The sequence below is a fragment of the Danio rerio genome, chromosome 10 (genome assembly GCF_052040795.2).
Source record: "Danio rerio strain M-AB ecotype USA chromosome 10, GRCz13ab, whole genome shotgun sequence".
Lineage (NCBI taxonomy): Eukaryota > Metazoa > Chordata > Actinopteri > Cypriniformes > Danionidae > Danio > Danio rerio.
In genome coordinates, this window is record NC_141030.1 from 33,146,211 (window position 1) to 33,164,083 (window position 17,873).

The 17,873-nt window shown below is 33.2% G+C and overlaps 1 protein-coding gene across 4 annotated transcripts in view; it reads left to right on the forward strand.

The window, feature by feature from the left end:
* Window positions 1-17,873, forward strand: part of dlg2 (discs, large homolog 2 (Drosophila)) — a gene marked incomplete at its 5' end in the record, with an annotated part of 395,575 nt that overhangs the window by 111,662 nt on the left and 266,040 nt on the right. The window contains 2 exon segments of one of the 4 annotated variants that reach the window (NM_001443107.1): window positions 5,106-5,267; window positions 9,250-9,309. In NM_001443107.1, coding sequence (NP_001430036.1) covers window positions 5,106-5,267; window positions 9,250-9,309 — 222 coding nt within the window. 4 annotated transcript variants of the gene reach the window in all.

Sequence of the window (17,873 nt, forward strand, 5' to 3'; positions counted from 1 at the left end):
GCAGGAGGTGGAGTCTTCAGATTAATCTTCTGTTGAATTACACCATAGTCACCACAAATATTGCAGGAGACCTACTGGAGCCGGCATGGATCCAAGATTCACCCCGAAATCAGAGAAGTTTGGTGGCGGAAAAATTATAATCTGGGGTTACATCTAGTATGGGGGTGTGCAAGCAATCTGCAGGCTGGAAGGCAACATCAATAGTCCAAATACCAAGAAATCTTAGCTAACTCTTATATTCCCAACCATAAAAGAGGCCATATTCTGCAGCAGGATTGTGCTCCATCGCATACTTCCATCTCCACATCAAAGTTCCCTTAAAGTGAAGAAGATCAAGATGCTCCAGGATTGGTCAGCCCAGTCACCAGAAATGAACATTATTGAGCATATGTGGGCTAAAAGGAAGCATGGAAGATAACACCAAAGAATATTGATAAACTCTGGTTGGCATGCAAGACCAATTACTTCATTAATGAATCGTATCATTCCTTGCCAAACCGCATGGATGCAGTCCTTGAAGCTCATGGAAGTCATACAAGATATTACAGTTGCACACCACTACTTAATTTGCTGACATTTTTTGTACTTACATTAATTGTGTTACATTTCTGTATAGGTGAAAACAAATTTGTTTTGAAACGTATGACCAAATTGTGACCTTTCTGTTATGATTAAATGACAAATTAAAATTTGCAGTGAAGCTAATTTATTTCAGTGCATTATAACATAATTTGGGAGGGTTTTAGCTTTTTATATGAGCTATTTCCAACACCAATTAATTAATTAAAATCCAGGTTAATAGCAGGTGTTTCTACAAAATAGGTAAGTGACAAGACTTTTATCAGGGACTGTAGAGTATGTCTGGTATATTAGACTGCCAGCTGACGATCCACATGGCTGTTTGGAAAGTGCCTGTAGTTGGTTGACTTATAGAATAGAATGCCTCCTACCTTTGACTTTTAAGACTTGTTAGTCACCACTTTTGTGTAGGTTTTAGGACATCATGGAAATATACTATATATTTGTCTGATTTTCTAAGCATATTTAAACATCAGGATTGTTTTTATTGATCACATGTCACAGAAAATACATTTCAAATATAAAAAGATTGATAATTATTTTGAACTTTCCACTGAAATAGCTTCCACAAATACTGTATATGAAGCAATATATAACCACCTTTAAACACATTAATGATGCTAAATGTTTCTTCAGCTGCGATTCAGAGTAAAGGATTTCCGAAGGATCTTGAAACAATAATTGTAAGACTAAACATCCAGCTTTGCTGTCAAATAGGATATTATTTAATTTTAAAACGTGTATATAAAAAGAATGCTGTTTTTAAATAGAAAGTGTGAAAAGGATTACACTACTAAGCTATTTAATGTAGTTTAACCCCATTTTTTTATTGGTAATGTGCACAAAAATGGAGAGAACTCTTGCTAAAAACATTGGTCTGTTATCTGGATGTCTGTTGATGCGTCCAAATTCACATACTTAAACTACATACTACCTCATTAACAGATCGTTATATTGTTTAATTATGTCACTTGTCAATCATCTCGACACATCATCCACATTTCTTTTAGATTTATTTTACTGGAAAAGCAGCAGCAGCAGCAGCAGGTTACTCTGTCATTCGCAAGTCTTTCATGCAGAAAAATTTCCTCAGCTCCTTGGGTAATTATTCATTCAGAAGTTAATGTCCAAATATATCTTGATATGAGTTCTTGTTGCTGTAGATGAAATGTAACACGTAAAACGCAGTTTAAACATGTTCCAGTTGGCTAGATATTGATTAAAAGTCATACAAACATCTTTACTGAAGTCTCTCTTGATGGTTGGTTTTGCGTGTCCGCCATGTTTGAAGTTTGTTTACACTTTTTACCTGAGTTTACCTGAGTTTGTAGTTCTAATCAAATTCACGGCCAACGTGCAGTGTATTATTAGTGTATTATCAGGCAATATTAGTGCTTATAGTATGGATGCTTCTACACTTATAATTAATAAACCTTTGGCATACTCTTTTCAACATACTATGGTTTGTGACATACTAATTCTATTTTCGAATACTGTTTAGGATGGATAGTATGCAAATTGGGATGGATCATGTCTGTTATCAATGTTTTAGAAAAGTGGGATAAAGCATAATGCAAGAAACGAGCATAAAATCATAAATGTAATAATGGTAGTCTGTAACAGGATATTTGTGTGGAGACCTGAGCAACCTGAGCTCCTTAAATGTTGCTTTTTTCCACACAAAATAGAGAATTTTAACTCCATAGAGTGGATATGTATACTCTGAGTCTGATGTTGCGATCTGGATGTTTTCAATTGTAACTATTCTCTTTTGGCTTTATTTATTTATTTATTTATTTATTTATTTATTTATTTTTGGCAATTTCTTGCTCTGCACGTGATGTATGTGTTTTATTGCGCTTTGTTTTATAGTATTTACAGTGCATGTACTTACAGTCTACCTAAGAACACTAGAGCACTAGATAATATATAGTAACCTGTGGTTTAAGGTACACTGTAAAAAAAATACTGGTTACCTTAAAATTTGAAGCTGAATCAAATTAACATTATGAGTTCATTGAACTTATATTATGTTAAACTGAATTAAATCAGCTTGCACAACTTATAAAATTACATTAGAACATGATTAACTTAGTTTAATAAGTAATAATGATCTAAAACATATGCTGTCATGACTAATTGATCATGTAATCTTTTACAGTGTAGGATCAGAGTTAGTACTTGCTTGAAAAAAAAAAAAAAACTAAGCAGACCAGTAACGTAATGTTACCAGTGTGGCATGCGTTTCATAAGAACAGCACCTTCAACAGTTTGAGCTATTAGAATGGTTACCCACACTTTTTTAATGATTTTGCATGTCATTAAACTATGCAAGACAGTGGTTGTGTAAGGATGTTTTTTTCTTTTTTTCCAACAGCGCTTTTAAAGAATTTGATTGATTTTAAGTACTATGAGAGCTATTCATTTCTCCCCTCTGTTGTCAATTAGAAATCAAAAATAGTACATTTGAGTTTGGAAAATGTCTCATTCAGTATACTGATGGAGCCTGATGCTTTCAAATTAAGGCAAAATTGTTGGCTTTTAAACTTTAAATGTGTTGTGTGTGTGTGTGTGTGTGTGTGTGTGTTTTACTTTTTTTGTTCAAAGCTTCTTCCCTTGTGATGTGTGTGTAGCAGGTGAATGATTGCCTTTTGAAATTTTGGGTTTCAGTAATTTTCAGTAAAATCGAAAATGTTTTACTCATCGATGATGGATTAAATTTATCAAAAGTGACAGCAAAAACATTAATAATTTCTCCTTAACTTTCCCTTTTCAAAAGCGCTCTATTGATTTCCGCTGTTCAGATTTTACATTTAAATTAGTAAAGTATTAAATGTCACACAATAGTTTACAATAAAGTACAAACCCTGTCAAAAAGTATGGAATCACCGCTCTTGGAAGATGTTCATTTAAATGTTTAATTGTGCAGGGAACAAAAAACAAGCACATACATGCCACAGTTTTTATTCAACAATCCAACCGTCTGGCTGCATGAATCACACACAGAAAAGACAGTAGTCAATTACAACTGTTTTAACAGATCAAACAGAGAAAACAAATATGGAACCACACAAATTTGAGGAAAATACATACACTGTTTACCCATAGCGTTTACATGGTCATAATACAGCAAGTAATACAACACGCATTTAGTTTGGGCTAGCTTTTGCAGCTGGACATTGCTTTACAATGCCCTTGATTGGTGAACATTAGCCAGTGGGGGAGTGTCTTTTTTTGTCTCCCTAGGTGTGAATTATTCATCACCATTGTCACTCCCACGCATACAGCTGAGCTGACCCAAAATATACTTTACAAAATGTAAATCATTGTAAAGTTTTTGAACAAGAGAACAACAATTTTCACGTAATTGTGAAGTAAATATTTTAGCCTACAAGGCTAGTTACTCAAAAGTCTTACTCGGGACCATTCAGAGTGTTTGTTTGGACCTTATTTCTGCTACATTGTTTTTACAAAGCCTACCAACCACGCATAATATTTTTTTTTTTACCAAACAACGCAAGCATGTACATCAATATTACTCATATAATATTGTAGCACAGTTTGTGCTGAATACAAAAAATAAAAATAAAAATACATGTTGGCCAATACTATTTAATAAGCTGAAATAAGCACAAATGTCAAAACATCTTAGGGACCCCAAAATCACCTATGACCCCAGAGGGTTACTATCACCTAAAACAAAATAACCAATTCTGAATACTATACTCTGCTCATCCACATATTGTATATTAAAAATCCCCCAAAATAACTTCCTTTAAAAAAGCATATTTATAAACTAAGCACTAATAGCCGTCATATTATAATGATGTCAAAGGATTTTCAGAAAATAATTTATTTTATACTTTAACTGATCCCAAACCGCATGTGTGTGTGCGGCTATTTAAATGATTCAGCTAAACTGACTGTGATTGGTTGGTCACAGTTGGGCTCCTGTGTGTGTGTATTTACAGAACAGGCCTCCAGCGGTACAGGGCTCCCAGCACCAAAGCCACTCTCCAGCATGTATGAACCCGGCCCTGATGAGCTCCCCCTGGGTGAGACAGAAACACGGGGGCCGCGCCATACCAAATCGTCTCTGTCTCTCCACAACTGATTCGCCACACTCTGTTACGTCTTCATCTTACATGCTGCTGCTTTTAGAAACATCCCATGCTCGGCTGAAACAGATGGCTGTTCTGCTTAGATCGCATGCGAATGCAAACTTTAAAACTTGTTTCTCTCTAGATTTGGAGTTTGTCACCAGCAGTGCTTTGCTTCATTGCGTGCGCATGCGGTCGCTTCTAGAAATATATAAATCTTCATTATTCATCATGATTTTTCTGTTATTATCACTTCTTACAATAATGAATTATCAGAGCTTTTTTGTGGCTTTTTCATCAGGGTTCAAACCTCATTGGCTGAATGTCATGCTTTCTGTTGTTGCATTGTAGCATTTTGCAGTTTTTAATTTACATTATATTTCTTCTGCTTTCTTTCTCATTGTCTTTTATGTTTTCTTCATATAGTACCGGTATCAGGACGATGATTCCCCTCCTCCTGAACATAGCTTTCCTCGGCTCACCAATGAAGTTCGAGCGCCGGAGTTGGTGCACGTGTCGGAGAAAAACCTCTCAGAAATCGAGAATGTGCATGGTTATGTTTCCCACTCTCACATTTCACCACTTAAGGTAAGTGGTCTTTCTATTTTTTGTTTTTTTTTGCCACCTGATGAGTAACATGTTGGCCTTCTTTATATTGTCTTTATACTGGCCTTCTATATACAGCTGAAGTCAGAATTATTAGACCCCCCTTTGATTTATTATTTTTTATTTTGTAAATATTTCCCAAATGTTTTTTAACAGAGCAAGTTCACAGTATGTCTGATAATATTCTTTTTTCTGGAGAAAGCCTTATTTGTTTTTATTTTGGCTGGATCAAAAGACATTTTAAATTTTTTAAAAACATTTAAAGGTCAAAATTATTAGGCCTCTTTAAGCTATATTTTTTTCAATAGTCTACAGAACAAACCCTCATCATACAATAACTTGTGTAATTACCCTAACCTGCCTAGTTCACCTGATTAACCTAGTTAAGCCTTTAAATGTCACTTTAAGCTGTATAGAAGTATCTAGAAAAATATCTAGTCAAATATTATTTACCGTCATCATGACAAAGATAAAATAAATTGGTTATTAGAAATGAGTTCTTAAAAATATTATGTTATGAAATGTGTTGAATTTTTTTTTTCTCTCCGTTAAAAATTGGGGAAATAAATAAACAAACAGGGGGGTTAATAATTCAGGGGGGTTAATGATTCTGACTTCAACTGTTGTTTGTCTGCTCTTTTTTTTGTGTGTGGTTTTCCATATCATGTATTCATACATCATTCATATACTACAGCATTAGAAATGCTGTGTTGTAATATGACTTCCTAACACTAGATGGAGCTCAGTGGTTAGTTTTAAAACGGTGTATTGTGGATTGGCTCTGCTGGATATCCTGGTTAGTCATGATTGGTATTTAAATATATATCACATTTTATTTTGTGGTACGTTTATCAAGCGCAGTGAAATATAATTATTTTGTTTTGTTTTCTATTTTTTATTAGTTTTAAATTGTGAGAATATGGAAAAAAAGTAAACTTACAAGAAAGGTAAAATTACCAGAAAATGTGGAAATGTGTGTGTGTGTGTGTGTGTGTGTGTGTGTGTGTGTGTATGTGTGTGTATTAATAATAATTATTATATAAATATAATTATTACTATATTTTATTTTAACAACAACAACAATAAATAATAATAATTATTATAACAGCAGCAGTGATAACTATACTACTACTACTACTAATAATCATTATTATTATTTTATAATTATTATTTTATATTATTATTATCACAACAACAACAATAATAATAATAATAATAATAATAATTATTATTATTATTATTATTATTGTTGTTGTTGTTTTATAATTATTATTATAACAGCAGCAACAATAATAATAATTATTTTTTATTTATTTAAAAAATCTTAAAATATGTAATTTTTAAAATAAATTTAGTTATTTATGGCTGTGTTGCTTTAATGTCACTGACTAATTATTTCAGTTTATATTCTTAAATTAGATTTTAAAATGTTTTGTTTTAATCTTAAAGAGTTAAGCATTTGTTCTTTTAAAAAATTATATTTTTTATTGTTTATAAAGTTTTTCGAAATGCACATCCTACTAATTATATAAGTGAATTCATCATGTTTTTTCACACATTTATTATGTAATAAATCATCTAAAAATGTGTTTTTTTTATCCCACAACTACAAGCTTTTGTTGCTTGTTTATTTATTTTCCTGATCAGATATGGCCTTGCCGGAGTCACGCTCTCTGCCAGAGAGACATTAACAGCCTGTGCATCATCTGATTGTCTGCAGATGATTCAAAAGCTCTGTGCTTTTATTTGATCTGAGCGAGTCTATGATTTTATTCCAAAGTGTATGGGCCCGTCTGAAGCATTAGGCTCATCAGGATTCTGCACTGTCATCTCTTGTGTAGACAGTGTATTAAGACCTCAGTCTTTAGATTTCGCCAACAGCCATTCCTCTAACATCCTCTATCCAACAGACATGATTTCTCAGAGCATACCATGTCGAGCTGAATGCAGGATGCCTTGATAGTATTACTAAAATAAAATTTACACTGACCTATTGCTTGCTGTTTTTACAGAGCTAGGTGGGGGATACTAATAAAAGTTTTTAATCTGCTATTTGTAAACACTTGTTATACATGGCTGAAGTCAGAATTATTAGCCCTCCTGAGTTATTAGCCTCCTTGTAAATTTTTCCCCAAATTATGTTTAATGGAAAGATTTTTTTCAACACATTTCTAAATATAATAGTTTTTATAACTCATTTTTAATAACTGATTTATTTTATCTTTGCCATGATGACAGTAAATAATATTTTACTAGATATCTTTCAAAACACCTTTACAGCTTAAAATGACATTTAAAGCCTTAACTAAGGTACTTAGGGTAATTACACAAGTTATTGTATGATGATGGTTTGTTCTGTAGACAATCATAAAAAAAAAATGTTTGAAAGAGCTAATGATATTGACCTAAAAATAAATCAAAACTGCTTTTATTCTAGCCAAAATAAAGCAAACAAGACTTTTTCCTGAAGAAAAAAATATTATCAGGAATACTGTCAAAAATTGTTCTTGCTCTATTAAACATCATTTGGGAAATACTGAAAAAAAGTAAAAATTATTTTGACTTCAACAGACTTCACACAGGCATTTTTAGTTGCATCTCACATTTTCTTACACCTTGAATGTTGCATTTAGCTTAAATGCCGTTCACCCATTTAAAAAAAAAACATGTCAGGATCTATGCTTTTTGTCGAATTCTTGTCTGTCTTGCTCAAATTGGGCTCACATTTCAGGAGTTTCAGTTTAGCTCTCTCAATGATTATCTAGTACAGGGTGTTCCAGAGTGAGGCATGTACAAAACCTCCTGTTATTGTGCCTTGGTTTGAAACATGTTGGATTTAAAATCAGAATGATTATGGCTATGCCTATGAAAGTACTTGGGCAATAGTTAATACTTGACCATGATTCAAGGATTTCAATACTCCAGAATTCTGAGCCCGTCTGAAGTAGTTCTTAACTTTTTTTGATGGCAAGATTCCTCAACATCATTCAAAAGCTCAACGATATTTACAGATGTTCCTGATTTACTGGATAAGAAGCATTATTTGTTTTGTTTTAATTTTAATTTTGTTTTGTTTTGTTTTATTAGATTTTTTTTTGTTTTGTTTTGTTTTATTTTTTGTTTTGTTTTATTTTTGTGTTATTTTTTATATTTTTTATTTTATTTTAGTTTAGTTTAGTTTAGTTTTATTATTATTATTTTATTTTATTTTAGTTTTTAGTGTTTTTTTGTTTTTGTTTTAGCCTTGTTTTATTTTAGTTTTGTTTGGTTTTATTTAGTTATTTTTAGTTTTATTTTATGATCTTTTTAATAAAACTATTGTTTTATTTTATTATTTTAGTTTTTTATTTTATTATTTTATTTTTGTTTTATTTTTGTTTTGTTTAGTTTTATATATATATATATATATATATATATATATATATATATATATATATATATATATATATATATATATATATATATATATTTTAGTTTTATTTTATTTTAGTTTTATTTTAGGTTTTTTTATTTCATTTTATTTTTTATTCCATTTTATTTTTTATTTTTGTTTTATTTTATTTATGAGGATTTTACTAGTATTCACATCACAAAAAAGGGCTGTTTTATTGGCAGTTGTTCAATCCAATGTTATACTAATAGTACTATTTAATCAGTTTCAATCTATAAACATACAAACAAAAATATTTAGCTTTTATTCTTATAAAGGTTAATATTTTTATTTCGGAAAACTGTTCTGAAGACAGTGGTGTGTTGAGGGTCTGAAGATCATCTTAGGTTGTCAGAGCCGAACGTAACCTTAAAATCAATGCCTCATCTTACCATCTTTTTCATTTCTTCTCATGGCTCATGCAGTTTTTCTGCGTCTTCATCCTCTCTCCTGCTGTCTCCTCAGCCTCTCTCTTCCCTCCTGAGTGCAGTCGACTTTGCTGGTGACGTTCTTTTTGTATTTTCTCACCTGCAGCCTGCGCTGGTTACCCGGTTTGATCTAACATACCCGGGGGTGACCGCAGCAAACTACCTGGCAAGTTTGTGATCTTCATTCTGAATGTGTCTGTTTTCCCCGTTGTTTTTGTTGTTGATGTTGTCGTTGTTGTTGTTGTTGTGGTTCATCCGTACTCAGGAACATTACGTCTGTGCCAATGTTCCGACTCCGTTGTGACATCCGCATGAAATTCTTCACAGGGTCTGACAAACAAGTCTGGAAACAAAAGCTCCCTTTGAAGAAACCCATTTGTGCAGTGAAATCACATTTGTTTTCTTCAAATATGGTTGACTTGAAATCAGTTTATGTGCTGTTTGTCTTTTTTAATATTCCACCCGTCATTAATATGTTGTCCAGTATGATTGCTGATGATGGTGTTTATTGTATTTGAATTACACAGACATTGAAAGAAGGCCTGTGACTGACAGAGCAGCTCACTGTTGCGAAATACTGATTTGAAAGTGGGAGGTTATATCAAACATCTACAGAAGTTTGGATGGTATTTTGCTTTTAGATGGTCTCTGTATGATGGCATATTAAACACCAGCTGAACTGCTTTGTTTACTTGGGCAACTAAGGGAAACACAGTTATTCCTGCAGCTTTTAAAGTCTGTTGCTGTCTGAAATCCCTTCCTACTCAGTACATACTACATTTGAATTAGAATTTTCTACTCAACCATTTAAAAAGTGCGTTCTGTGTAGTATGAATGAGAGTAATATAAATGAAACTTGGAAGCAAATATGGGAAGGAAGTACAAATACTTTGTTACTGTACTTAAAGGGCCATGACACCCCCCACTTTTAGTTTAAGTCTACCTCAGACTTAATGGGCGTAGAGCTCCACGATCACATGCAGGAGTGGGTATGGCCAGCAGTGCAGGGGAGAAGGAGGGAAGCGGACAACTGTTGTCAGTCAGCTCACAAAATGAGACACAAACCGTGAGGAGACTCATGATTTTATAGTTTACAAAGTTTAAATGCAAAGAAATAAACAGTAATTTAATGCCCTGCTACATTTATTATTTGTAATTTCATACACACAACCAGAATTTATATCATCATAAAGATAATCGTGTTTATATGAACACTAAATGAGGACTTCTCCCTCAATCCACAGGTCTGAATGCAGACTCAGTGCAGCAGGTCTCTTGCTCTGTCTATTTTGACCATTAGCCCTGCTGGTAATCTGGAGGATTTAGGAAAACACAGCAGCATGATGATGTGTCTAAATGTAAACTCAACTGATAAAAGACAACGTCCGCCATTCTCCAATTCTCATACTGCTCTCCCGAAAAAAATGCTTGCTGCACACAAACAGCTTTGCTGTATCGGCCCTGACAGCATCGCAGGGAAAAACATGCAAAAAACAGCTGAATACAGTGTGCCTTAGGTCCGTGGACGCAGTTTTACCCAGTCATCAAGGTAGGATCTCACAGCTTGGCACTGGCAGGTCTGCCTTGCCTTCTCAAAGCACGCGCAGTCATGAACAATTAAGAAGCAGGCTCCTCTCATGTGATAAGAAAACTCAGCTATGAATAAAAATGAGAAACCAACGCATCATCTTTGCACTTGCAGTTTTGCTCTTTGTCACCGATTTTGATACCGGCTCAACACACATAAATCTGCTAAAATCTCCAAAAAAGTACTTGAGGGTTTCTTGAACCCTTAAGTAGATGTTTCTGGTATCAGTACTTTACTCCACTAAGATTGCAACGATTATAGATTTTGCTTGTACCATTATAGTCTGAGAAATAATCACGGTTATCACGATTATTATGCATTCATCATTTCAAAACACTGCTAGTTTAGAAAAATCACATGAAAACTATAAAATTTTAATGGGTTCTTTATTGCTGCTCGGTAACCAATTAATACAGCACATAATGATATTAAAAACAAATAATAGTCCATTTCTCTCTTTGTGCTTAAAAATAAGATAAATTGTGACATTTAAATACAAGTAATAAGTTTACACAGTAAGTAAATTACAGAACAATGGATAAAAAAAATAAGAAGAAGAATAAAAAATTGTATTTGTCTAATGCAGAGCTTGTAATTACCTTTTTTACTTGATAGCACCGGCTTTCCCAACTTCACAAATTTAGGAGCATAATAATACATTTTGGAGCACCCACCAAAAATGAATGAGCACCATTGCAAATTCTATATTAACAGATTTATTGTATTTGAAAACAACATCAATCAGGACTAACAAAAACAAGAAACTACTATCTAATTCTGTTATGACTTAGAATTATTAGATATTCCAAAATAAATATCTGATAATTATAGAACATTAACGATAATGATGATGACAATAATACTAACAATGAGTTACATTTCTCATTATCATGCTGCCTTGAATGTGCTTGAATGTGATTTATCTGCAATAAAAAGTCCTACTGTGACTTTATGGAAAATAAATCTATGGTTTGCACCAAACAAAAATAAAGAAATGAAGTAAGAAATACCCTTTTTGCACTACTATTGCATGTCAATTTAAGAAACAGGAAGATCGAACAAAAGATCGAGCAAGTAAAGTCTCACTTTTGTCACTCTCTAAAAGTTTTGGTTTCGGTTTGTGTAAATTTAAGTGTTCAGTACTGCTATGCGCCGATTTACACTTTTCTGTTTTTGTGGAAAAAAGCAGGCGAGTCAGCTTAGTAAAGGCGTGCTTATTTGGCTATAATGGATACAGTGTTAGATTTTACATTTAGCGGCCATTTGCGCTGAACATGCAGCTCATCGAGATTGAAATATAAATAAAACATGAATAAAAAAGAAAAATGCTATGAACATTTAGTGGTGATACTTAAGGTTAGAGTCATTCTTTCTGTTTTGATATGCGTGATATTTGCAGCCTGATCTCATGAGGAAATGTAAGTCTTTACGTTTTGTCAGTTGTCAGTTTAGTGGCTAATTTGTACAAACATGTATGCGTATAGTCGTACAAAACTGTATAATTTTTAAAAGGTAGTCGTAGCACCCAAGCCCACCTCTAAACTCAACCGTCATGGAGGCATAAGCAAATAATCCTGAATTGTACTAATTTAATCATACAACTAAATCAAAGCCACTAAATCAAAAAGTTACAAATTGCCTTGAGATTGTGTTGGATATTTAACCAAAATGGTCTGAGGTCAGTAGTGTGCTAATGTGTGTAATTATTTGTCTATATTGTATACATTGTTAGATTTTACATTTAGCGGCCATTTGCGCTGAACACGCAGCGCATCAAGATTCAGGTCATTAAACAGCGGATCCACTGAGTCTTTCAGCACTCTTTCTGAAAATGGTTGATTTCAGCTTGGCGAACGTAATTGAGACAGATGATCAACAATGAAAACATGACTGATGTCTTATTTATAACTGGTAATAAGATGCGTTTTGGTTGATTGGATCACAGGTAAACAAGAGACGTTAAAACAAGAGCCAGATATATTAATGGTATGTTTGTCTAAAGCCCATTATTGACACTGAAATGCTGTTTCTCTTAACTGTCATCTATTTACATCTTAGATGTCATATTTAATCTTAAATTTATATATATTTTAATGATAAGATTTTTCCTAATGTTGAATATTAAAGTTTTTTTTTTTTCTTAGAGGCTACGTTAAATTGAAATTAAAATCTCAGCAAATTTGCAGTATCAGCCATGAAAAATTGAGATCGGTGCATCACTATAAAGAACCTGTGAATGTACAAGATGTACCAGATCTCATATTAGCATTCAGTAATGTTGCACAGTCTGTATAGCAGGTACAGTTTGTGTCACACTTCTGGTATCACCATACCTTATCAGGCCATCCAGGACTTCTTATATGCGCACACACACACACTTCAGCCATGCTCTCTGGATCTTCAGTCTGTCAGTTGTGCTAATGCTACAGCCTCTGTAGACCATCACCATGACAGCCCGTCATCTCTGAAGTCTTTCGACTTACGCCGGAGACACTCAAGCGAAAATTAGCTAACAGCTTCAATGTGTCGATCTATTACTCCTAAAGATTAAAGTTAAAGATCAAACTATTTCTTTAAATGATATATATAATATAAACTGTATTTATGTAAATTTTTTTTAAATTATATATAACCAAAAATAAATATCTGTAGCAATATTTCATATAAATAACATGTATTAATATAAAATTATTACATTTTTTTGCTATAAAATTGATCTTTCTGCTGTTTATTATGTTTATTTTTTCATATTTTCATTTGATTAAAACGTATACTATTATAATTTATTATATTACAATATTATATAATATAATTCTGGGAAATGCTATTTAAAAAAAGAAACTTCAACCGTAAAAGTTTGTATTTTTTAAATGATATAAAATGTAATTAATAACTGTAATAAGATGTACACATTGTATTAGTAATATTCATTTGATATTTTTTTAGTAATTTATTATTAAAATTATCCAATAGTATTTTAATAGTGTCACATAAAACCAGTATTATAATATTTAATATGTAAATGTTAGATTATTAAAAAAGATGAATCTATTATTTAATTTGTCTAACCTGAACATTTATATGTTCTGACAGATTTAATTACTTGAATGCATAAATACTGTATACTCATTCATGTGCTTTAAATGGAGTTGAATGGAAAACATATCGAAAGTATTTAAAAGTATAGTATGATGGTGCCTTTAGCCTCATGCGGTACATTTTCATCATTTAATGAATGTTGTGCATACATAATGGTTAGAGCTTTTGAAAAACACTAAGCACAGTCTGATTAGCTGGATTTATTAGTTGCAAGTAAATAACATCCCCTTAAGCACAACTGTGTTTTCTTTTTGCTCTCAGGGTTGCATCAGATTTTTGATTTATTTATCTCTAAATTGCGCTTGGTTGTTTTCTATTTTAAAGCGAAACACTGCCAGCAAAACATTGCTTTTTCATGCACCTTTAAATTTGGAGATTTGGGGATTTTTTTTAATAGTTTTTTTCTTCAGTCTAATGTAAAGAAAACATCCAAACACAATATTAAGTGATAGTTTTGTTGGACTGGATCAGTTTGTATCTGCAGATTTCAGTTACAATACATAGTTTTAAAGTCTGTTATCTCAACTTGTTTGTTTTTTTCTCCACCACTGATAAATTTCCACTTACGGACACCAAGCTTCACAGTTATATACAGTTGAAGTCAGAATTATTAGCCCCAACCCCCCCCCCCCCCCCCCCCCCCTATATTATTAGCCCTCCTTTTTATTTTTTCCTACAATTTCTGTTTATTGGAGAGCAGATTTTTTCAACACATTTCTAAACGTAATAGTTTTAATAACTCATTTCTAATAACTGATTTATTTTATCTTTGCCATGATGACAGTAAATAATATTTCACTAGATATTTTACAAGACACTTCTGTACATCTTAAAGTGACATTTAAAGGCTTAACTAGGTTAATTAGGCTATTGCAGTGGTTCTCAAACTGTGGTACGTGTTACGTGCAGGCTTCCTTTAGTGGTATGCGGAGGAATGAAATATGTCATGTACATGCTACACACATTTAAAAATTTATCAAAAATGATGGATATAATATGCCAAATATGACATATAGCCTATATTTCTGAGGTAATCTGCCACGTCTTTTTTTAACTGTGCAGAGTTGTAGCTGCTTTATTGGGCCTACTACGCTACTGTATTTCAATACTGTTTATTTTGGTGGTACTTGGAGAGACTATTTTTTTCTGAGGTGGTACTTGATGAAAAAAGTTTGAGAACCACTGGGCTATTGGCAGGTTAGGGTAATTAGGCAAGTTATTGTATAACCATGGTTTATTCTGTAGACTATTGAAAAATATATTGCCTCAAGGGGCTAATAAATATGTCCTTAAAATGGCTTTTAAAAAATGTAAAACTGATTTTATTCTAGTCAAAATAAAACAAATAAGACTTTCTCCAGAAGAAAAAAATGTTGTCAGACATACTGTAAAAATGTCATTTGGGAAAAAAAAAAAAAAAAAAAATATATATATATATATATATATATATATATATATATATATATATATATATATATATATATATATATATATATATATATATATATATATACGCGCACACACACACACACACACACACACACACACAGTTAAAGTCATAATTATTACTCCTACCTGTTTATTTTTTTCCTAATGACTGTTTAATGGAGACATCTTTTTTCAGCACATGTAAACATAGTAGTTTTAATAACTCATTTCTAATAATTTATTTGCCTGCCATGATGACTGTAAATAATATTTTACTACATATCTATAGTTGTGCGTACATCTGTACCAGCTCTGCGACTTGATCTTCCATTTCATTCATGTTGCTACCTTGATGTTGTTGATGTTGTTTTCCTGACTGACCTCCGTGGACTAGAGATATAAATCATTTGCACGTTAAAGAAGGCGAAGTTCCAGAACAGGCTCACCAATTACATAAATTCCAAGAACCAATGGTAGCACAAAGGTATTTAGGAGAAAAACGAGCTTCCTAAACGAACTCAAACTTTCCTTTGGCTGGATTTACTTTGAAATGACCTGATTTCAGTTTGTTCTTTCATTTAGAAGTATACCAAGGCCTTATTAGATGCTCTCATGCACTCTATTCAACAGCCAAACATGTTGATCAGACCACTATCGACTTTCTCTACATGCACATTATAGCTTTTTGTTGTCTTCTTGTGGTGCATATAGAGTAAATGTGAGACTTTCGTGCCTAAAGTGAGGGGAAAATTCAGCTCCATTATTCCGACTGAATCACTGCAGGGCTAAACATTGTGAATCAGCCGGTTTCCTCCCACTGAAAAGCTGCTTTAACACACACACTACTAATTGTGCCCTGCGAAAGAGCGTCGTCAGAAGCCTGACAGTCGGATAGCGCGATATCGATCCTCAAGCCGCGATATTGAATAACATAACAACCTGAAAGGACACGCACCTTCTAGTTGAGATATTAGGCTTCCTCCGGTCGAGGCAGTGAGCAAACATCTGTGCTTTTAATGAGGGGAGCTCGGCATGGGGGAGGCATGATATTTATTAGCCGAATCAGGGTGATTGGAGAGCTCTTTTCTTCCTGAGAGAGCGAGAAGTATAGTGAGAGACGGCGAAGGCTCAGGGTTAATGGTGATTGTTTGGTTATCTCTCCTCCCTGGTGAAATGATTACTTCAGAGTCAGGCCTCTGTATGTGCCCAGGTCGCAGGGAAGGATCAGGCTTGATTGTCTGGGAGATGAGCCTTGGGTGGAATTAGAGATCAGGCAATTACCTCAAAAAGAAAGAAGAGAGAGAGAGAGAGGCGGTGGAAGGCGAAGAGATGAAGTGGAAGAAATTAAAAGGAGAGATGTGGAAAGACCTAAATGCGTTAATTAATTGAAGATTTATTACTGTTAAATACGTATCCAAATAATTTAACATGGCTGTCAACACGAAAAAAAGGAATATGCTAAGAATATTTAGCGGTGCTTCTTAAGGTTAGAGTTATGCTTTCTGTTTTGATATGCGTGATATTTACAGCCTGATTTCATGAGGAAATATAAGTAGTTTTACGTTTTGTCAGTTTAGTGGCTAATTTGTACAAACATGTATGCGTTCAGTCATACAAAACTGTATGATTTTAAAAAGGAGGCGTAGCACCCAAGCCCACCTCTAAACCCAACCGTCATTAAGAGATAAGCAAATAATACTGAATTGTAGTAATTAGGTCATAAAAAATGTATACAAATTAGCCTCTTAATCAAAAAGTTACGAATTGCCTTGAGGTTGTTTTGGATATTTAACCAAAATGGTCTGATGTCAGTAGTGTGCTAATGTGTGGAATGCTGGTGGAGGGGAAAAAATGCTTCATCAATGCATCGCGAATCTTTCTCTAATGAATCTGAATCAACAGTTTAATGTCAAATCCAGTGTTTCATCCTAGATTTTTTCTAGCTGTTTACATAAATCTTCCAAATACCCTATGGCGTTATGGCGCCCTATGGAGTATTACAAAGTGCATTCATGTAATACAAGTGGGCAAATTTAGTTGCTTGTGCTGTGATTTCCTCTGTTCGTGCACAAAACTTCTTGCGCACTCTCAAATATACACTGCTTAAGTGCGAATTGCTCAGTGACATGATGCAGACTCACATTTTGTGCCTTGTGTTCCCTCTTTATTTCATGCTTTTGGCTCTCCGGAGATCCTCCTGTTAAGTTTGTTATACCAAGAATGTTGATATGATTTGTATATTGGTACTGACTAACACAATACTAATCAGTTGTAAAAGTGTTTTTGATGTATTAGGTATAGCCTACTGTACAGTATATGTTATTGTACTTACAACTTCTTGTTAATTTGTGTTCAAATTACACTCCCAGTCAAAAGTTTAGAAACAATAAGATTAGTTCATGTTTTATAATCCATTTATAATCATTTCTAGTAACTGATTTGTTTTATCTTTGTCATGATGGCAGTAAATAATATTTTACTATATATTTTTCAGGACACTCCAATACAGCTTAAAGTGACATTAAAAAGCTTAATTCGGTTAATTAGCTTAACTAGGCAGGTTAGCGTAATTAGGCAAGCTATTGTATAACGATGGTTTGTTCTGTAACCTATCG